Genomic DNA, 22,683 nt, shown 5'->3' on the forward strand with positions numbered 1-22,683 from the left:
TAAATTTCAGTAGGAGTCAAAGGAGATCATGCTAAGGCCCAGAAGTTCACTGATTTGTCCTGAAGACAAAAATTACAACTGTGACTCTACCCCCATCTCTAGTAAAGTATCTAGATCCAACAGAAGTGAGAAAAGAGGTACCTGAATGGTCACTTCTCAACCTCAAGTCCTGCACCCACAGGTTTCTAGCTCTGGTCTATAACACCCAACTAGAGAGACACCCAGTTCCTCTGGCCAAAATCTCTGTACTCATTTTTGATCTAAGTCTGAAGCAGTTTCCCCATTCAGCCAGCCTGTTCTACCACTACAAAGCATCCTCCTTAAAAATGTTTTCTTTTTGCAAGTTTCTTCATCAAGAGTCTTGGGACCTATTAGTTCCGTATATGGGAAATAGAGAACTTGAGGATAGAAAGACAAGTTGCCAGGTCAACAAGAGAAGCCAGAATCCCTTCTGTGCCTGCTGCCCAATAATTACCTTTCCAGGCTTCCCTACCTGAAATCAGTTTTCTCCCAGATCACAGTTCCAGCAATAATTGCAAAAAGGAAACCAGCAATAATGACCACCACAAAGATTAAGATGGATGAGGCCTGGGGCTCTAAAATGGAAAAGAAAAGTGAAAGGTCTTCTTTGGTTTTACTTTCACTAACCCCTTCCCCAATTCCCCCAAATAACTCCACATCTCTCTGCTCTTTTGGAGTTGGGAGATGAACTTTCCCCCAGTCCCTTCTCACTGTCCTTACCCCATTTCAGAGTGAGGGGCTCAGGCAGTCCCTCATGCTGGACTTGGCAGCTGTATCTGTCTTCCTGGCCCGGGGCCATGGCCACAGTGGCCCACTTCTGGAAGGTGCCATCTCCCCCCGGCCTGGTCTCAATGAACTCTGTGTTGTGGAGCTGTTCTTCACCATCCCTCAGCCAAATCAAGGAGATGTCCGAAGGGTAAAAATCTCGAGCCCAGCACCTCAGCATCACCTTTCCTTCATGGCTGATGTGATGAGTGACTCGAGCAGAGGGAGGGTCTATGAAAGAAAGGTCAGAAAAATTTACAGGAGCCTCCCTACTTCAAAAGACCATGCATGGGGCTAAATTCTACTTTAGAGGCACAAAAATCAACTGGGCATTTGAGGAAGAACATAAAACCTTAGTCTGGATAGCTCTATCCCCTGAGGTCACCTCTGAATCTAGAAAAAAAAAATCTTGAAGCTGTGAAGGAAACAGAGAAATATAAAGCCCCATTTTGGAGAGAGGGAAGCTTAGCCCCATCTCTCCTTGGTTCATATACAAATTGGGGCCCAGAAGGAAATACACCTCAGGTGTAGAAATCCTGAATCAGAAATTTTCTGGATAGGGAAAAGAAATATGAAATATAGAGGGTAAGAGTTGAAGAAAGATGAGGCACCCCACCCTGACCACTGCCGCCCCACCCCCCCCCCTTCAACCTAGACTCAAGTTGTAGCGGAGACAAATGCTTAGTTGTGCCAGAAATGCTGTTCTTGTCTTGTTCTTCCCTGTACCCCAAGTCAGGCCAGGAACAAACTGAATTGGCTCTAGACTGATTTATTTCTAGAAAAAGCTCTTGTCTCTTTGGACTCCCTGTGTCCTCTTCCTACCCTTCCTGGCCACTCTGGTGGCTTCAGTTTTACCGATTCCAGGTAAAAGGTCTCCTGAGCCTCATGGGGCAAGCAAACATACCCTCAAGTCTCACACACTGCCCCCCCCCCATTCCCACCTTGGTCCCACACGGCTAGGGGTCCAAATCCTTCCAACGTGAGGCAGACAAGTAGAGTCCCAGGCTCCAAATTTACCCCTCCTCCACTCCCTGGGGGGTCCCAGCAAAGAGGACCTGAACAAGCAGTACCTGCGCGGAGCAGCGTCTCATTCCCGATCTCCAGGTACTTGTAAAGCCACTGAACGCAATTCTTCTCCAGATAAGTTTTCTGTCTCTGGGCGATGCTCGGCTCCATCTCCCACTTGTGCTTGGAGTTCAGAGCTGGGATGTCCGCAGCCGTCCAGCTCAGCGTCTCGAAGTCCAGGGAGATGTAGTCTTGCCCGTCGTAAGCGTATTGCTCGAACCCACGCCTGAACATCCTGTTGTGAGACACCTCGCATCCGACCAGGCGCTGGTAAGTGTGAAGTCCTGACCAGAGGCAGAATAGAGCTCCATCATCCCGCTATACACGTGACCCAGCTCACACACTCAACTGCGCCGCCCAAATCCTCCCCCCCCCCCACCCACTAAGAGATTGGCCTAACAGGTTGACCTCCAGGAGTGTTCGTGTCCCTTCTTCCCCTTCTATCTTTCCCTTCTCCCTCCTCCCATTCTCTCAGAGGCCTGTGGGTGCATAAAAGACCCGGGCATCCTACCGTACTCACCGCCCTCGCTTTGATTGTAATAGACCAGCAGATTCTGCAGGCCCACTTCGAAAGTCTGAGCGGTCTCCCTGGAAATTCTTGAGTTCTTCTCCCAGTAATCCTGGTCCATCTGGTCCAACCACGGTGCTCTGGGCTCCTCCCTCTGATTCGGGCTGTTCCCGTCAAAGAGCATGAACTGCAGATCGTCCACGTAGCCCACAGAGATGAACTGCGGCTTTCTCCCAGGCAGAGACATGGAAGTTTGGAAATACCTCAGAGAGTGAAATGCTGAGGACAGAAGACATCCATCATGGGATCAAGGTTAACAATGACCTTGCGCTGCCTTCCCAGGCCCTGCCTCAGTAGCATGTGCTGCAAAGGCTCCGTTGTTCAGAGGAAAGTCATTACAACCTGGAGACACTCCAGAAGAAGCCGATGCTGCCACCACAGCTCCCCCTACCCTTTGTCTCTCCTCTCTCCCCACTCAGCCCCTAATTCTTATGTCTTTGACCTCTTTTGATTTCCCTCTAATTTCTCCCAATACCAGACTCAACCCTTTTTGGAAATGCCCTTTTCCTTTTCTGTCCAGTAATAATTACTCACAATTATATAACATATCTAAATTTTAAAAATTCCTCACAACTACCCTTGTTTGGGAGAAACACACCCAAGTTTGTTGCAGGGCCTCACCCCAAGAATGGGAGACTCAAATAGTGTTCAATCCAGAAAAAAAGAATTTTATTTGAAGAAGAGGTTTACCTTGGTTTAACAGCCCAATAGCCCAATCAAATAGCCCTAGAGAAGATGGATGTGTAAGGCCTGAGGCTAGTAGAGTAGCCTTTCTGGAGCAGAGAGAATAGCAGCTCTCCAAATGCAAAATAACAGCCCTTTGGTGATGGAATAGCAGCTCCACAGCCTTGGGCTTATGGAGTAGCAGCTCTCAGGGTGATGGAGTACCTCTTGGGGCTGATGGAATAGCCCAATAGGTAATGGAATAGCAACCCCAGGTGTGTATCAGAATTTGTATTTATTGAGGGTCTGGGAGCTTCTAGAGAAATCTCCATCTTTTCTCCTTACAGCCTGAAACCCTCAGAAAATGGGCATGCCCAAATTCAGGTGGAGATCTGTTTTAGGATTTGACATGTACATCATAGGGAATAAGGAGCATGCAGGTTTGGGGGATCTTTCTAGAATGCCAGAGGTCCTAATATGCAGGTCCCATGTCCCCATTGTCCACCTTGTCATCATTTATCAATGTGGGAGAGGTCGTGCTACCCTTCTGGAATGAGAATATGAAGGAAAGGTGCAATACATTGGAGGACCATGTATTATTTAGAATGTGTACCACGAACTACATTTCCCACAACCCCCTTTTCCTTTTCCTGTACCTACTTAACCAAATTAGTTAATTTGGTATTCAGTTTCAATTTCCCCCTCGCTGGCTTTCTCCTCCCCCCCCCCCCCAGCTAGCTCTCAGAGTAGCTTTTTTCCCCCTTTTTTCCCCTCTAAGTTGATTTTAATAAATAGTATTAAAATAATACTTGGAGTAGCAGATATTAACTTTAATCTTTACAACCACCATAGGCAATTAATTATATCCCAAAGTTCTGAATTAAAGTAAACATAGAACAATATGAGTAATTAATAAAACAGATTAGGCACAAAGCTGATGCTCAGTGTAGAAAATTACAGATCCAGTACAGAATGGCTGACTGATCAATCTCCAACTCATGCTTGACTAATGCTGAAACTACAGGTTTTACAGTTGATGTTTAACTAGTGCTAACTGAAGAGAAATACAAGATTTCAGAGTATGTTTCTGTTACTTATTCCCTGTTCATCTTACTGCCCAATCCGTCTCCATCACCCTGAGATTCAAGGCTCCTCTTTCCTGTAAACTCTATCTACACCCCCCTCCCACCATATGACCTTATCTTCTGCATCCCTCTCCTGAGCTCTACTTTCCAGGTCTCCTAACTGTACTCTTCCCTCCTGTCTTCCTGTCCCCAGCCTCTTCCCCCACTTCCAGCTGACCTCCCCCCACTCCATTGTCTCCTGGGACTTTCCTTTCTAAGAATACTATCCCCCACCCCACCCCCCATCTTAGATTCTAAAGTTCCCTGTTGGACTCTACTAGCTAGCTCTGCCCTCAACTTCCCTAGGACTTTAACTTGCCACTTCTGTCTTAACTTCTTGTTCTCAACATTCTCAAAATAAGAGGAAGAACAACCATATTTCTACCATCCAGATACTACCAGCTCCTAAGTAAGTAGACTTTCTATAATTTTCCATCCACTATAACCACCACATCTCTCTTGTTAGAACAACTCAAACCTGAGGATTAGGATGTCTTTCTCCTGGAATCCCAGTTGGGGATGGGGATGGAGAAAGACCCTTTTCACACAATAATCAGTTGATGGCCAATCTTTCCAGTCTCTAGGCATCTTTTTTTAATTTTGTAAACTACTCAACTGTCAAGTGAACTGGAGAAAGAAATAGCAAATTCCATTATATTTGCCAAGAAAACCCCAAATGCAGTCAGGAAGTCTGACAAGACTGAAAAAATGACCAAACAACAATTTTCTTTACTCACACGCTTTGATCTCTGGCAGCATCACAGCCTCCAACAAAAGGGAAAGCACAACAGACTCCATGGTAAAGAATTGTCAGTAGTTTGCCAGTAGCAAATAAGCAGTAACAACTTTTTTTCCAAAAAACTGCAGGAAGAGTGTATCAAGGAAGACAGGCAGAGCAGAACCAGATAAAGTCAAAACTGCAAGTGACGCTCTAGAGAACCACACCCACACATTTTAAAATATGAATTGAAAAACAAAAATGAATGTGAAAGATCAGAAAAAAAGTCCTCTATATTTCTGGTTTTGCTGAATTTTTACATTTTTATAATATGAGTGCTATTTTGAAATAAAGATTATTATGTCAACTCAAAATAAAATATCATGCCAAGTTAAAAAAAATTTATCAACTTCAATATAGTTGTGGAGCTTTCTATTTCTTGCTAAGAAAAGTGAGCCCTATTTGAACTAAAGAGTTACTATCTTTTTTTAAGTTTTAAATTTTCCCCCCAGATTACATCAGTACAATTTTCTTTTTTTTTTTCTTTAAAACCCTTATCTTCTTAGAATCAGTACTGTGTATTGGTTCCAAGGCAGAATAGTAAGGGCTAGGCAGTGGGGGTTAAGTGACTTGCCCAGGATCATACAGCTAAGAAGTATCTGACATCACATTTGAACCTAGGACCTCACATTTCTAGGCCTGGCTCTCAGTCCACACACTGCACAATTTTTTGTAATCATTTTCTGACATTTTGCAATCTGTGTTCTCTCTCTCACTCCCACCCCCTCCTTTCTCAAGATGGGCAGGTAATATGATACAAGTTGCACATGTGTTATTTATACAATACATATCTCCATGTTCATTATGTTGTAAAAGAAGACACATGTTGCTTACACTAGAAAAAAAAATTTACTAAGGAAATAAATTGAAGAATAACTAGTTCAACCTGCATTTAGACTCCATCAGTTCCTTCTACAGCAATGGATAACCTTTTTCATCATGGGTCCCTTGGAGCTGTCCTGGATCCTTGCACAGCAGATAATGGTTATGTCATTCCCAGTTGATCACCAGTACTTTATTGCTCTTACTGTGCACAGTGTTCTCCTGGTTCTTTTTACTTTGCCTTGTAACAATGTATTATCAAGGACTACCCTAGTTTCCAACTCTTTCACCTTCCTGCCTCCAAACTGCCTCAGATTGGCACTCCCTCCCTCAGAGAAGTCAATGTGTTCATGAGTGGAGTCTGCCTTTGGAGACAGAGTGAAACTTGCAGGAGGGACAGCTTAAGTTCTTATACAGGGAGAAAAGTGGAAAGAAGAGGCAACAGGAAAAATGGACATGGGAGGGAGGAGCATGCTGAGATACAAGCTATGAGAAAGTGAATCAGAAAACCCGTATAAGGGAGGTGGGATGGAGTATGGGCAAATGAACACCACCACCACCCAACTCAGTTGATGTCACAGAAGTTACTAGTCATAGTCATTACAAGAAGTGACTAATCCTGATGCTTTAACCAATTTGAGACATTTCTGTGAGCTAGAAAAGAGGGGAGGACATTTTAGTTGAGAAAGCAAATTAGCCACTTAATACTCTGTCCACTGCACCACTTAGCTGCTCTAAAGGATAGATAGGATTGAAATAGTGGAGAGGAAAGAAATCCATCCTGACTGAGTATTTTAGCCCTGACTGATTTTCTGCTTTGCTTAATTCTTCCAGACTAGGACTGCAGCAGATTGTCATTTAGTTATATATTGTCTTATATGATTTTTTGCATTAGCTTCATCTTCCTAAACTAGACTATATCATCTGAAAGGACACTCCATTTAATGCTTTTGATTGATTCCATAAGAATATGTTAGGTAGTGAAATAATGTTTCAGGAAAAATTGCATAAGGGCAATGTTATAAATAATAACATTAATAATGTTATTCTGTGAAGAACTAAATTAGTATTAGCAAAACAAGTTTACAAGATAATCCCAAAGGAACTGTTGGAGTCTGATTATAGATCAAAGCATGCCACCTTCCACTCTATTTCCTTAATAAGAGTTTTTTATTGTAGCATAATATGTGTCTTGTACCTTGACATGAGTAATATGGAAATATATATTATATGAAAGTACTCATATAACCTATACAAGGGTGTAAAGGAGAAAGTCTGAACTGTAAAACGTCAGAAAAAAATTGTCAAAAATTGTTTCTACATATAATTGGAGGGAGGGTGTAAAATGTTATTACAAAATGAATTTGTGTATATCTACCTCCAAAGAAAGAACTGATAAATAGAAACAAGCAAGACATAATTTTATGTGTATATATATATATATATTTTTTTGTTGTTGTTGTTGAATGATATCTTCTCTAGTTCAAGGAGGTGAAGAAGGAAGGAAGATACCTGGGAATTTTAATATAAAAAACAAATAAGCAATTTTAAAAAATGAAATTAGCTGTGGAAACCTTTCCTAGTTAGGACAATCCTAGTTTCTTTTGCATTTCCCACAAACCTAACTTCCATGACATTGATTGGCTCATCAAACATCTCCAGCCCCTAAGCATAGCTGTTCTCCCTAGTTTTGTCATTGTCTGGGATCATTTCACTCTGCACTGAAGTCCACTAGGTTGATTTCAAGGGTTTACAATCTTGGACTAGGGGGAATGGCTCTTAAATCCATATATCTATTATTATCTCTTTCTTTTTTCCTTTTGATAAATAAGTAAATGGTTAATTTTTCCCTTTTCTTTTTTAAAAATAAATTCATCTAATGTAACAAAATTATAAAGTGCAAGTAGGACTGAAAAAGACACCTTCAACCAACCTCTTGGAGGAAATGGGAGGTCCATGGTTGTGTTATGAATAAAAATTAATCTTGGGACTTTAAATTTATAAATATTTATTAGCAAAGAGAAAGAAAAATTTCTAGCCTATCTAACTTTAAAAAGTCACCAGTGGAGTTACTTCTGCTCCATCAGGTCCTAGATTCTCCATGAGCCCTAATCTATTTCACAAGTGGGGACCAAGAGGCCCAGCTACCCACATGGTCAGAGCAGATAAATTAAGGCCAGCCAAGGAGTAGGTTTGAGTTCAGAAAGGAACCAGAGCCCAAGAGGCTGAGTTCCCAGATTCCCAGCCCTGTGTGGTCCCCAGGATGCTTGCCAAAGATTGCTTACATAGATAAAACACCTGGACAGGTGAAAGAGAAGTCCGTTCACAAGCCCAAAGAATAGCAGAGAGCTTCACTCAATGGCTTTTCAAGTTCAATCTAACTCCCCCCTCAACGAGCTCCAATTGGCCAAAATTTAACCTCAGTCCCCACAGGTCATTTCCCTGACTTCTGTGACTTTTCCCCTCAGGCATCTCACCTGCTATATGGACAAATTAAGACACATGACTCTGTGACTCCTATGGCTTAAGACTTCCAGGATCTAATGGTCTCCTCGATATTTAATTCACACACTTGCTTTATATTGTACATGTTTTTGAACTTTCTCAATGTATTGATTAATTATGCTGATTTCCCCCCCCCCCCGTTTTATTAACAATATTAATTATCATATGGGATAGCTCTTGAGAAGGGACAAGGAGGAGTGATTATTGGGATACTGTGGTGATGTAAGAAATAGAAAACATCAACAAAATTTTTAATAAATTTATTTACAAACAACTTTGAAAGACTTAAGAATGTACATTTATACAATGATCAACCAAAATTCCAGAGGACTCATGATGAAATATTCTATTAATCTACTAACAAAGAGATGATTGACTCAAGAGTTTAGAGTATAGCTATGTGGATATAAACATGGACAATGGAGAAATTTGTTGTTTGACTCTACATATGTATTTCAAGGGCTTTGTTTTTCTTCCTTTTTCAATGGTGTGAGGGCGAATAAGAGGGAGGGAAATAAGGAAGATTTTGATTAATGGAAAAATAATTAATTTTTAAATGTTTATTTTTACATATATTTATAATCTGTCTCATCTATTATCCCTCTTTGCACACACATAAGCACACTTTGAAATAAAAGGAAAAACAAAATTCTCATTAGAAGCATGCTTTTCCAACAAAACAATTCCTACATTTGGCAATGACTAAAATTATATGTTTTTGTATTTTAAGTTGATCATATCTCTACAAGATGTCAGTTGCATATTTCATGTTCTGTCCTCTAGAAATGTGGCTTATCATTGTACTGGCCAGAGTCTTAAGGGCTTTCAAAGTTGTTTTCCTCAACAAACTTAATATTTCCAAATGGAACTTGTTTTTTTCCCTTTCCTTGATCCTAATTCCAAACCAAGCCTCTGTTTCTGTTGAGGGGTATTACCATCCTTCCAGTTTCCAAGATTTGAAACCTAGGAGTCTCTTTTCTCTTCCTCAAGCTTCCAACCCAATCAATTGCCAACTCGTGTCTATTTTACTTCTAGATTTCTAGCACTGTCACCTTCTCTGCATTCACATAGCTTCACCTAGTTTAGTCATTTATCATCTCTTGCTTGTCTTATGTTAATGGCCTCCTGATAGGTCTCTTTGCTTCTAGCCTATTCACCCCTGCTATCCATCCTCCACATAAATGATGAGATATTATTCCTAAGGCTTACATTTGTTCATTTCAGTTGCCCTGCTCAAAGATCTTCAAATCTTCCCTATTAGAGAAGCAACAAGGTGACATTGGATAGAGTGCTAGACTTGGAGAATTAGGAAGACCTGAGTTAGAAACCTGCCTCCAACTATATGTCCAGCTCTTTATGACTCCATTTGGAATTTTCTTGGCCAAGATATTAAAGTGGTTTGCCATTTCCTTCTCCAGCTCATTTTGAAGATGAGAAACTAAGGCAAACAGGGTTACACAACTAGTAAGTATCTCAGGTCTTCCTGATTCCAGCCCAGGACTCTATCCACTGCACCACCTAGGTGCCCCCTCCTACCATTTAGAGAAGTACAATCCTCAGAACACTATTCAATCTTGTCAACTTCAGTTCTTTCATCTGGAAATGTGAGAAATACTCACAGGGTGGCTGTGGTGACAGAATGAGGTACTGATAAGTGCTTTGCAAACTTCAAAGCTCATATAAATGTCAATTATTAATTATCAATTATCAATTGTCAATTATCAGTCATAATAATAAGTATTTCAAGGTGAAAGCACAAATATCTCTTCCTAGCATTTGAGGACTTCCATAAACTGGCTCCAACCATCTTTGCCAGCCTTATTCCACACACTCCTTTTGATGTATTCTCCCAGCCAAACACAATCAATTATTCCCTACATGCTACATCATTTCCTTTTTCCTCCATTCATTTGCTTAAGTCATCTCCTACATCTGTCATGCAATATTTCCACATCTCTACTTTTAAAAATCCTGTTGGTCGTTTTTTTGTTTTTGTTTTGAGAGAAGCACAGAAGCCACTCAGATAAAATACAAATTGAACTCAAGTGACTGATTCACTCGTTGCAGGCCCATCTTAATATCAGGTATTAGAAAAAGGTACCACCAGTACAGCTTATATCCTTATTTTTACCATAGGCTCCAGGTAGGAACTACCTCAAATTACCTTATACTCATGTATTTGTCTCTCCTCAAAGTACCTTGTTTCTATTTATTTATGTAAATATTGCATTTATTCTCCCCCCTATTTTTACCCCTCTCAATAGAATTGTACACTCCTTGAGAGCATGAGTTTTGTCTTCTGTTTTTGTCTTTTTGTATTTCTGGTGCTAAGCACAGTATTTTGCATGCAACATTTGGTATTTGATAAATGTTTGTTTAATCAAATTCAAAATAATTCAGTTGAATATTTGTTGTTATGATTATATTACTCCTTATACATCCATGAAATGAAATTCAAAATCTTTGTTGTATTCCAGGCTCTTCAAAATCTGGTGCTCATCTTGATTTCCAGCCTTATCTCATGCTACTTCCCTCCATGTTCTCAAAACTCTAGTCAAATTGGACCATGTTTCATCTCCTATATATACCCTTCCTTGTTATGTCTTTCTCAATATCTGAACAAACAGCTATTTCAAAATTGTTCTTTACCCTCACTCAGTGATTAAACTCACTGCCCTTCCTCCATTGATCTCCAACCCTAGGTGAACCCCACCTCCTCTGAATTTTACTCCCAGATCCCTGAAAAATTCTAAAAGAACCCACAGAAACTAATGACTGGGTCCACCAATACTTGATGTTTTCTAACCTCAGGTAGGCCCTCACTGATACATGACAAACGCTTCATATCTTATTGATTCTTTATCACATTTACCACAACATGTCATACCTTCTTTTCTTCAGACCTCAATTCTACTCTTACCTTCCCCTTGTAAACCTTAAAATTCCTTAGACTTATAAATGTTGGACATTTCACCATTGGGAAATTTCATACTTGGAAAATTTCTTACTGATAGTGTATTGGAATGTGAACCCCATTGGCATGGGAGGTTCCTTCTCCTCCCTTCTTAAGATTACTTTAGGACAGAAACCTTTTGCTGAACAATGGAAAGGGCTTTGACCTATGCTTAAGCACAGAACAGGAATTTCTTTGAGTCATGATTGATTTTAGAATTGATATAATAGAGATACTTGGAATGACAGAATCAGGTCTTGGAAAATACAATTTCCACCCCACTCAGTCCTAACAGGATTTAGGAAGGGCTGCAGCATAGATCAAAATATAATTATTTGAGAATATGACCTTCAACAGGCATGTGCAAAGCCACAGACCTCTGGGCGGTCCTGGGTTAAGCTAGAGCCACCATTGGCACAGGGAAGACATGGACAGTGATTGGTAGATGTGAGAACTGAGGGGAGGAAACTTGGATGGTTTCCTTAAAGATAGAGGGGCTGAGGACTGAGGGGGGTGGTGGGAGAGTTTTGGCTCTGAGTGGTTGGAGAGGTGCTCTGAGAAGCTTGCTCTGAAGGAAGCTGAAGGTGGGGGCCTCTGAGACTGTTTCTCCATTTTGGTCACGTGAGTAATAGGGACTGATCTCTTTTCTTTGCCCCAGCTATCTAAGGGCTTGGGCCTTTTGGCCCAGCCTAAACAGAAGGGGTATTTAAGCCCTATTCCCTTCTCTCCCCTTTCTCTCTCCCTCTCTCTCTCTATCTCTAATTCCTTTCTTCCTCCTGTCTGTAATTAAACTCTATAAAAGGTTGGCAGCTAACTTGAGTTTTCATTTAGGAATTACATAGCTGAATTCCTTGGCGACCTTAAATTAATATATATCAGTCTTTTAAAGTGATCTCCTTGTCACACCCTCTGTCATTAGATAGCTTTAATTCTTACCTTACTGAGAAGATTGAGGACATCTGGTAAAAACTCACTTATCTTCCCTTCTCCATGACTCAAAAACCATATTTGCACTAATCCTCTCCTTTCCTATTCCATAAAGGAGACCTTGACTCTCTTCCTTGCCAAGGTTAAGGTTATCTCTGTTCCACTCATTCCATCTCTTCCCATTTTCCTAAAATCTTTTTCTAGAAATTGTCCCCATTTTCTCTTTCGTTTTCAAACTCCTTCTTTTGACTAGCTCCTTCCAACTTATTTTATTTTCTTACTTTTTTTTAGCAAATGAATTTGTATTGTTTAGGAATCTGTATGAATACTTGAAAGATGGAATTCATCAGATTCCCCTGACCATAGTCTTTCCTGCACTTAGCAGTAAATTCCTTCTAAATGAGTGATTTTGTAATCAAAATGGCTATTATACTCTGAGGTTTGTTGAAAACCTTTTCATCTGTCTCACACTTTTTTCTAAAATAAGTTAAAAATGAGTACATGATTTAGACATGAAGGGTGACATCATAAGCAAATTAAGGGAGCATGGAATAAATAACTTGTCATATCTAAAGAAAGAATAGTTCATGATCAAATAAGAAAGAAATCCATGGGAGGAAAAGTAGATAATTTTGATTATATAAAATTGAAAAGTTTGTACAGAAACAAAATCAATGCAGCCAAAATTAGAAAAAAAGTGGGAAACTGGAAGGTGGGAATTGCAGCAAATTTCTCTAACAAAGGTCTCATTTCTCAAATATGGGGCCTGAATCAATCTTATAGGAATAAGGGCCATTCCCCACTAATAAATAGCCAAGGGATATGAAGAAGCAGTTTTTAGAAGATAAAACCAAAATTACCAATAATCATGTGAAATAATGATCTAAATCACTAATAATTAGAGAAATGCTCACTAAAATGACTTTGAGGACTACCTCACACTCATTAAATTGGCTACAATAAAAAAAAAGAAAAATGACAAATACTGGAGGGAATGTAAGGAAAGATGCAGTTTAGAGCTATGGGAACTGGACTAACCAATCTGGAGAACAATCTGGAACTATGTCCAAAAAAGCTACAAAACTATGCTTATCTTTTGACCCAAAAATGCCACTACTAGTTCCTAAATAACACTCTAAATTCCCAAAGAAATCAAAAGAAAAGGAATCATATGTGCAAAAATATTTACAGTAGCTCTTTTTGGAGTGGCAAAGAGTTAGAAATTGAAAGGATGCCCATCATATATACATATACACATGCAACACATGTATGTATATACACACAAAAATCTAAATAACTGCTGGGAGCCATCAAGCCCATGCTGTCTGATATGGTCACAGGTGGAAACTGAGGACTGCAAAGTGGCCTTCAGAAAAGATGAGATACCCACTCAGTCCCCCCTCTAATGTGACTTCTCCCACTAACTTCCCTTACTATTGGAATTGCTATGATTATTGTTCTCTCCCTAGTTTTAGGAAAATTCCTTGCACGTTATCCCCCCAGAATACCACCAAAAGATCATATTTACAAAACCAAAACTAAAAGACTATCAAGGGTTAACTTCTGCTTATGCATAAAATGTCTAACAAAGCTGTGCTCAGAAATTCCCACTCCCTTGCACAGAACAAACTCCCCTAAACCAGTACATCAATCGTCCTAAGGAGAGGTTTGTACACCATGCCTCAGTGACTTGATTTACCAACCAAAATCCATCTTGGAAACCCCCCATGAAACACTGAAATAAGATTAGCTTAATAGTAAGACTGAATTGTGTTTCTATTACCCCTTTGATTCCTCAGCTTGGCTGCAGTGTTTGTCGATTATCTCTAGAACTTCTGATTGATTGATTATCTATCTTTATTAAAAGTCATGAATGATTTTCTTTGCTTGTCCACAAGCAAAGCACCTTGAAGGTTAATGAAAAAAAACTGACCTCTAGCTACTCCGCCTGTGACAAAATCATTTATCGTTTGCAAAAGCTTTGTGTGTGCTGTCAGAATCAATAGGAACAATATAAGTATATAGAATGATCACAGAATGTTAATCAAACGATTTGTTAAAAGTTAATGTATATTGAATAATGTAGCTGTGTGCCAAGAAAATATGTATTCCTTGAGGTATAAAAATAAACGAACTCGCAAAACAATCAACAGCACAGACCCTGGGAACCCTCCTCCTGGACCCGGACCCGGTTCAAAAGGTACGGCTCCCCTCAAAAGCCAGAACCCGAGATCACTCGAACCTCAGGGGTAGGAGCGCAGAGTCCAAGGCTCCCGGAAGCCGCAGCCCCGCCGGGCTCAGTGAGTCCCTGTGAAAGTTACTGCCTGGGGCTTCCGCTGCAGAGAGCTGGTCGAAACAACAGCAACCCTCAGGGCAGGCAAGACAGCCTCAGGGGCTGGATCCTGCTATCCAAGTCTCAGTGAAAGTCCTTGCCCTCTGAGCTGGGGAAGCTGCAGCCCATCCCCCCCCCCCCCCCCCCGCAGGCCGACGAAACAGCCTCACGGCCAGCGATTCTGAAGGCAACTTCCGGAAAGCGAGCCAGGGGGAGAGTGTGGCCTCGTGGTCCGACCCTTCCATTCCAGTTCCAGTGAGGCATATTCAGTTTAACCCAGGGAAAGCTCATAGAACCAACATCTGCCCAGGACTAAAGCCTCTGATCACCAGACAGAGATAAGAAAAGCTAATCCTCCACATTCAGAGATGACAAACTCCACAGAAGCACAGAAGCCCCAAAATACCAAGAAAAATAAGAAGAAAGGGGCGACTTTGGACACATTCTATGGAGCCAAAATACAAAATACAGAGCAGATAGAAGAAGATATACAAGAAAATTCTCCAAAATCTTCCAAAGGAAATAGAAACTCTCCACAAACCCATGAAGAATTTGAATCAGAAATGACCAAAAAGATGGAAGCCCTCTGGGAGGAAAAGTGGGAAATAATGCAAAAGAAATTCATGCATCTACAAAACCAGTTTGACCAAACTGTAAAAGAAAACCAGGCTTTAAAGCAAGAACTAATAAAGCAAAGCCAAAACACCAAGAAATTAGAAGAGAACATAAAATATCTCACCGACAAGGTGATAGATCTGGAAAATAGAGGGAGAAGAGAAAATTTAAGAATAATTGGACTCCCAGAAAAGCCAGAAATAAACACCAAACTGGACATGGTGATACAAGATATAATCAAAGAAAATTGCCCAGAGATTCTAGAACAAGGGGGCAATACAGCCACTGACAGAGCTCACAGAACACCTTCTACACTAAACCCCCAAAAGACAACTCCCAGGAATGTAATTGCCAAATTCCAAAGCTATCAAACAAAAGAAAAAATCCTACAGGAAGCCAGAAAAAGACAATTTAGATATAAAGGAATGCCAATCAGGGTCACCCAAGACCTTGCAAGTTCTACTCTGAATGATCGTAAGGCATGGAACATGATCTTCAGAAAGGCAAGAGAGCTGGGTCTCCAACCAAGAATCAGCTACCCAGCAAAACTGACTATATACTTCCAAGGGAAAGTATGGGCATTCAACAAAATAGAAGACTTCCAACTTTTTGCAAAGAAAAGACCAGAGCTCTGTGGAAAGTTTGATACCGAAAATCAAAGAGCAAGGAATACCTGAAAAGGTAAATATTAAGGAAAGGGGAAAAATGTTATCTCTTCTTTTACTCAAACTCTCTTCTATAAGGACTACATTTATATCAATCTATGTATACTAACATGTGGGGAAAATGTAATGTATAAATAGGGGGTAAAGAAAGACCAAATAGAATAATGGTTCTCACACAAAGATTCACATGGGAAGGGGAGGGGAAGAAAACTCCTATAAGAAGGAGAGGAAGAGAGGGGGGGGGGGGGTTACTTAAACCTCAATCTCAGGGAAATCAACTCTGAGAGGGAAAAACATCCAGATCCATTGGGATCTTGAATTCTATCTTACCCAACAAGGGTAAGGAGAAGGGAAAACCAAGGGGGGGAGGGGGAGAGGGAGAACAAAAAGGGAGGGAAAGAGAGGGGGGAGGGGGAGGGAACAAAAAGGGAGGGACTAAAAAGGGAAACATCAAGGGAGGGGACAAGGGGCACTGATTCAAAGTAAATCACTGGACTAAAAGGTAGAGCCAAAGAAGAAAAGGTTAGAATTAGGGAAGGCAATCAAAATGCCAGGGAGTCCACAAATGACAATCATAACTTTGAACGTGAATGGGATGAACTCACCCATAAAACGTAGACGAATAGCAGAATGGATTAGAATCCAAAACCCTACCATATGTTGTCTTCAAGAAACACACATGAGGCGGGTTGACACCCACAAGGTCAGAATTAAAGGATGGAGTAAGACCTTCTGGGCCTCAACTGATAGAAAGAAGGCAGGAGTGGTAATCATGATATCTGATAAAGCCAATGCAAAAATAGACCTGATCAAAAGGGATAGGGAAGGTAATTATATTTTGTTAAAAGGGACTCTAGACAACGAGGAAATATCATTAATCAACATGTATGCACCAAATAATATAGCACCCAAATTTCTAATGGAGAAACTAGGCGAATTGAAGGAAGAAATAGACAATAAAACCATACTAGTGGGAGACTTAAACCAACCATCATCAAATTTAGATAAATCAAATCAAAAAATAAATAAGAAAGAGGTAAAAGAAGTGAATGAAATCTTAGAAAAATTAGAATTAATAGACATATGGAGAAAAATAAATAGGGATAAAAAGGAATACACGTTCTTCTCAGCACCACATGGCGCATTCACAAAAATTGACCATACATTAGGTCACAGAAACATAGCACACAAATGCAAAAAAGCAGAAATAATGAATGCAGCCTTCTCAGACCACAAGGCAATAAAAATAATGATTAGTAATGGTACATGGAAAACCAAATCTAAAACCAATTGGAAATTAAACAATATGATACTCCAAAACCGTTTAGTTAAAGAAGAAATCATAGAAACAATTAATAATTTCATCGAGGAATATGACAATGGCGAAACATCCTTTCAAACCTTTTGGGATGCAGCCAAAGCGGTAATCAGAGGTAAATTCATATCCCTGAATGCTTATATTAACAAACAAGGGAGAGCAGAGATCAAGCAATTGGAAATGCAAATGAAAAAACTCGAAAGTGATCAAATTAAAACCCCCCAGCAGAAAACCAAATTAGAAATCCTAAAAATTAAGGGAGAAATTAATAAAATCGAAAGTGATAGAACTATTGATTTAATAAATAAGACAAGAAGCTGGTACTTTGAAAAAACAAACAAAATAGACAAAGTACTGGTCAATCTAATTAAAAAAAGGAAGGAAGAAAAGCAAATTCACAGCATTAAAGATGAAAAGGGGGACAGCACCTCCAATGAGGAGGAAATTAAGGCAATCATTAGAAATTACTTTGCCCAATTATATGCAATAAATACACCAATTTAGGAGAAATGGATGAATATATACAAAAATACAAACTGCCTAGACTAACAGAAGAGGAAATAGAATTCTTAAATAATCCCATATCAGAAATTGAAATCCATCAAGCCATCAAAGAACTTCCTAAGAAAAAATCCCCAGGGCCTGATGGATTCACCTGTGAATTCTATCAAACATTCAGAGAACAGTTAATCCCAATACTATACAAACTATTTGACATAATAAGCAAAGAGGGAGTTCTACCAAACTCCTTTTACGACACAAACATGGTACTGATTCCAAAACCAGGCAGGTCAAAAACAGAGAAAGAAAACTATAGGCCAATCTCCCTAATGAATATAGATGCAAAAATCTTAAATAGGATACTAGCAAAAGGACTCCAGCAAGTGATCAGAAGGATCATTCACCATGATCAAGTAGGATTCATACCAGGGATGCAGGGCTGGTTCAACATTAGGAAAACCATCCACATAATTGACCACATCAACAAGCAAACTAGCAAGAACCACATGATTATCTCAATAGATGCAGAAAAAGCCTTTGATAAAAGACAACACCCATTCCTATTAAAAACACTAGAAAGCATAGGAATAGAAGAGTCATTCCTAAAAATAATAAACAGTATATATCTAAAACCAACAGCTAATATCATCTGCAATGGGGATAAACTAGATGCATTCCCAATAAGATCAGGAGTGAAACAAGGATGCCCATTATCACCTCTACTATTTGACATTGTACTAGAAACACTAGCAGTAGCAATTAGAGAAGATAAAGGAATTGAAGGCATCAAAATAGGCAAGGAGGAGACCAAGTTATCACTCTTTGCAGATGACATGATGGTCTACTTAAAGAATCCTAAAGATTCAACCAAAAAGCTAATCGAAATAATCAACAACTTTAGCAAAGTTGCAGGATACAAAATAAACCCACATAAATCATCAGCTTTTCTATATATCTCCAACACAGCTCAGCAGCAAGAACTAGAAAGAGAAATCCCATTCAAAATCACCTTAGACAAAATAAAATACCTAGGAATCTATCTCCCAAGACAAACACAGGAACTATATGAACACAACTACAAAACACTCGCCACACAACTAAAACTAGACCTGAACAAATGGAAAAACATTAACTGCTCATGGATAGGACGAGCCAATATAATAAAAATGACCATCCTACCCAAACTTATTTATCTATTTAGTGCCATACCCATTGAACTACCAAAATACTTCTTCACTGATTTAGAAAAAAACATAACAAAGTTCATTTGGAAGAACAAAAGATCAAGGATATCCAGGGAAATAATGAAAAAAAACACATACGATGGGGGCCTTGCAGTCCCCGACCTAAAACTATATTACAAAGCAGCAGTCATCAAAACAATTTGGTACTGGCTAAGAAACAGAAAGGAAGATCAGTGGAATAGACTGGGGGAAAGCGACCTCAGCAAGACAGTATACGATAAACCCAAAGATCCCAGCTTTTGGGACAAAAATCCACTATTCGATAAAAACTGCTGGGAAAATTGGAAGACAGTGTGGGAGAGACTAGGAATAGATCAACACCTCACATCCTACACCAAGATAAATTCAAAATGGGTGAGTGAATTAAACATAAAGAAGGAAACCATAAGTAAATTGGGTAAACACAGAATAATATACATGTCAGACCTTTGGGAGGGGAAAGGCTTTAAAACCAAGCAAGATATAGAAAGAATCACAAAATGTAAAATAAATAATTTTTACTACATCAAACTAAAAAGCTTTTGTACAAACAAAACCAATATAACTAAAATCAGAAGGGAAACAACAAATTGGGAAAAAATCTTCATAGAAACCTCTGACAAAGGTTTAATTACTCATATTTATAATGAGCTAAATCAATTGTACAAAAAATCAAGCCATTCTCCAATTGATAAATGGGCAAGGGAAATGGATAGGCAGTTCTCAGATAAAGAAATCAAAACTATTAACAAGCACATGAAGAAGTGCTCTACATCTCTTATAATCAGAGAGATGCAAATCAAAACAACTCTGAGGTATCACCTCACACCTAGCAGATTGGCTAACATTACAGCAAAGGAAAGTAATGAATGTTGGAGGGGATGTGGCAAAGTAGGGACATTAATTCATTGCTGGTGGAGTTGTGAACTGATCCAACCATTCTGGAGGGCAATTTGGAACTATGCCCAAAGGGCGACAAAAGAATATCTACCCTTTGACCCAGCCATAGCACTGCTGGGTCTGTACCCCAAAGAGATAATGGACACAAAGACTTGTACAAAAATATTCATAGCTGCGCTCTTTGTGGTAGCCCAAAACTGGAAAACGAGGGGATGCCCATCAATTGGGGAATGGCTGAACAAACTGTGGTATATGTTGGTGATGGAGTACTATTGTGCTAAAAGGAATAATAAAGTGGAGAAGTTCCATGGAGACTGGAACAACCTCCAGGAAGTGATGCAGAGCGAGAGGAGCAGAACCAGGAGAACATTGTACACAGAGACTAATACACTGTGGTATAATCGAACGTAATGGACTTCTCCATTAGTGGCGGTGTAATGTCCCTGAACAACTTGCAGGGATCCAGGAGAAAAAAACACCATTCATAAGCAAAGGATAAACTATGGGAGTGGAAACACCGAGAAAAAGCAACTGCCTGAATACAGAGGTTGAGGGGACATGACAGAGGATAGACTCTAAATGAACACTCTAATGCAAATACTATCAACAAAGCAATGGGTTCAAATCAAGAAAACATCTAATGCCCAGTGGACTTACGCATCGGCTATGGGGGGCGGGGGGGGGGGGGGGAGAAAAAGAAAATGATCTATGTCTTTAACGAATAATGCTTGGAAATGATCAAATAAAATATATTTTTAAAAAAATAAAAAAAAATAAACCAACTCTGGGCCTAGTCGAAGCAGTTCCATGCAAAGCTTGGCCCCAGCCTGACACACATAGCTGTCTACCATCATTCATTTACGCCTTTGCCATCGCACCTAACTGAGGCCCCTTGAAGCCGTGAGCAAGGCTGGCCCTGAACTCAGGGCAAAGAACAAGGAAAGGCCTTATGCAGGAGATGGCATTTGAGATAGCCATTAAAAGAATATAGTGATTCTAAGAAGTACAGGTGAAAAGGAAAAGAATTCAAGGCATGAGGAAATCCAGTCTATGCAAAGGCATAGAGATAGAGTGATAGAATGTTGCCTATTTGTATAGTATGTGTATATATATATATATAGGTGAATAGTTATGTATATATGTATATGCATGTGTATCTGTATATATGTGTATATGTTTGTGTATATGCATGTTTATATGTGTCAGGAAGACTCTGGCCTCAGATACTAGCTGTGCAACCCTGGGCAAGTCACTTAATCCTGTTTGCCTCAGTTTCCTTATCTGTAAAATGAGCTGGAGAAGGAAATGGCAAACCACTCCAGAATCTTTGCCCAAAGAAATTCCAAATAGGGTTACAAGAGTCAGATATAACTGAACAACAACAACAAAATTTCCCCATACATTCCTTCAGTAAATTTCCTGTGCATTGAGAAATGTCTAGGGTTTTTTTATTGTTGTTACTGCTATTGTTTTTCTGGTTCATTTTTTTCCTCCATGCCTCAGCATTTTTAATTTCCTCTTCCTCATCCGTGCAGCTCAGAACTCCTACCAGCTACATCCAAAGCTAAAGTAAGAAGTCAGAGGTCAACAGGAACAAAACAAGAATTGTAGATTTGAATGTCCTTGGGTTTTTTGCTTAGGTCCACACAAAGTTATTCTCTCAAGCAGAAGAAAGAAATACAGATTAAGGTTGATCCTCGAAATCACCTAAACTTCTCATCATTCTGAAGAACCTGCCTCACCAGCAGTCCAGTCCTCACCCCAATCACTCACATACCCATTCTCCTTGCTTTGTCCACTTTACATCAGCCAATCTTTAGCTCTAGGACCCATAGAGTCTTACCTTTGGCTGAAAGAGACATCTGATTCCTATGCACTGTCATTGCCTGGAGACAAAGGAGGAAAACAACCCAGTAAGGGACATATTTTCCAAAACTGGGCAATGAGAAGGGGAAAGGACACCAAGGAAAGGCTACTGAGGAAACCCTCCTGAATTTTCATTTCTCATGTCTCAAAGATAACATGGACTGGCCCCTTCTTTCTATCCTTCATGTCAATCTTCCATTTACCAGCAGCCTGAAAATAGTTCGTCTTTCCTACCTGAAAAAAGAAAAATAAATCCAGTACAGAATCCAGGAGAAGAGATCATTCTAAGGCTCCAGAAGTCCACTGATTTGCCTTAGAGACACAATAAATTACATTTGTGACTCCACTTCCCCCTTCACTCTAGCATAGTAGCTAAATCCAACAGGAAGAGAGAAAAATACCACAAATGGGCATTTCCCAACCTCAAGTCCTGCATCCATAAGTATTCAATTCTGTTCTACAACACTCAGCTAGAAAGACACCTTTGGTCAAAACCCTTATATTCATTTCTAATCTGAATCAACCAGCTTGTTATACTACTACAAGGAATTCCCCCACAAAAATGTTTTCTATTGACAGGTTTGTTCATCTAGTGTCTTAGAATACTATGCTCCCCTTCATAGACACAAAAATAGACTAAATATTTGAGGAAGAACACTAAGCCTTGTCCTCAGTAGCTCTTACCCTTGAGGTCACCTATGCATCCAGACAAACTTCCTGAGGCTGTGAGGGAAACAGAGAAGTGTAGACACCCCCATTTCACAGAGGGGGAAGCTTAGCCCCATTCCTCCTTGGCTTATATACAGTCTAACAATTTCTGTTATGAGAAATGAAGAACTTGAGGACAGAAAGACAAACTGCAAGGTTAGGAAAAGTCAGAAACCCCACCCCACCTTCTACCTAATGACCCCTTTCCAGTCTTGCCTACCTGAATTCTCTTTCCTCTACTTGACAACTCCAGCAATAACTGCAATGAGGACAACACCAGTGCCCCCCACAATGATCCAGAGGGTCTAAAGTAAAAAAGAGAAGTGAAAGATTTTGATCCCTCTCTAGCCTGACATTCACTAAA

At 39.9% G+C, this 22,683-nt stretch overlaps 1 protein-coding gene across 5 annotated transcripts in view; it reads right to left on the reverse strand.

The window, feature by feature from the left end:
* The window catches only part of MODO-UK (HLA class I histocompatibility antigen, A-69 alpha chain-like), a 29,129-nt gene that overhangs the window by 1,250 nt on the left and 5,196 nt on the right, over positions 1-22,683 (reverse strand). For 2 of the 5 annotated variants that reach the window (XM_056814070.1, XM_016428853.2), the window contains exons 1-5: positions 4,944-5,134; positions 2,372-2,638; positions 1,857-2,135; positions 742-1,017; positions 494-596 (exon numbers count right to left, since the gene is read on the reverse strand). In XM_056814070.1, coding sequence (XP_056670048.1) covers positions 494-596; positions 742-1,017; positions 1,857-2,135; positions 2,372-2,638; positions 4,944-5,004 — 986 coding nt within the window. In that variant the 5' untranslated portion in view covers positions 5,005-5,134. 5 annotated transcript variants of the gene reach the window in all.

This window comes from Monodelphis domestica, chromosome 2 (assembly GCF_027887165.1).
Source record: "Monodelphis domestica isolate mMonDom1 chromosome 2, mMonDom1.pri, whole genome shotgun sequence".
Classification (NCBI taxonomy): Eukaryota; Metazoa; Chordata; class Mammalia; order Didelphimorphia; family Didelphidae; genus Monodelphis; species Monodelphis domestica.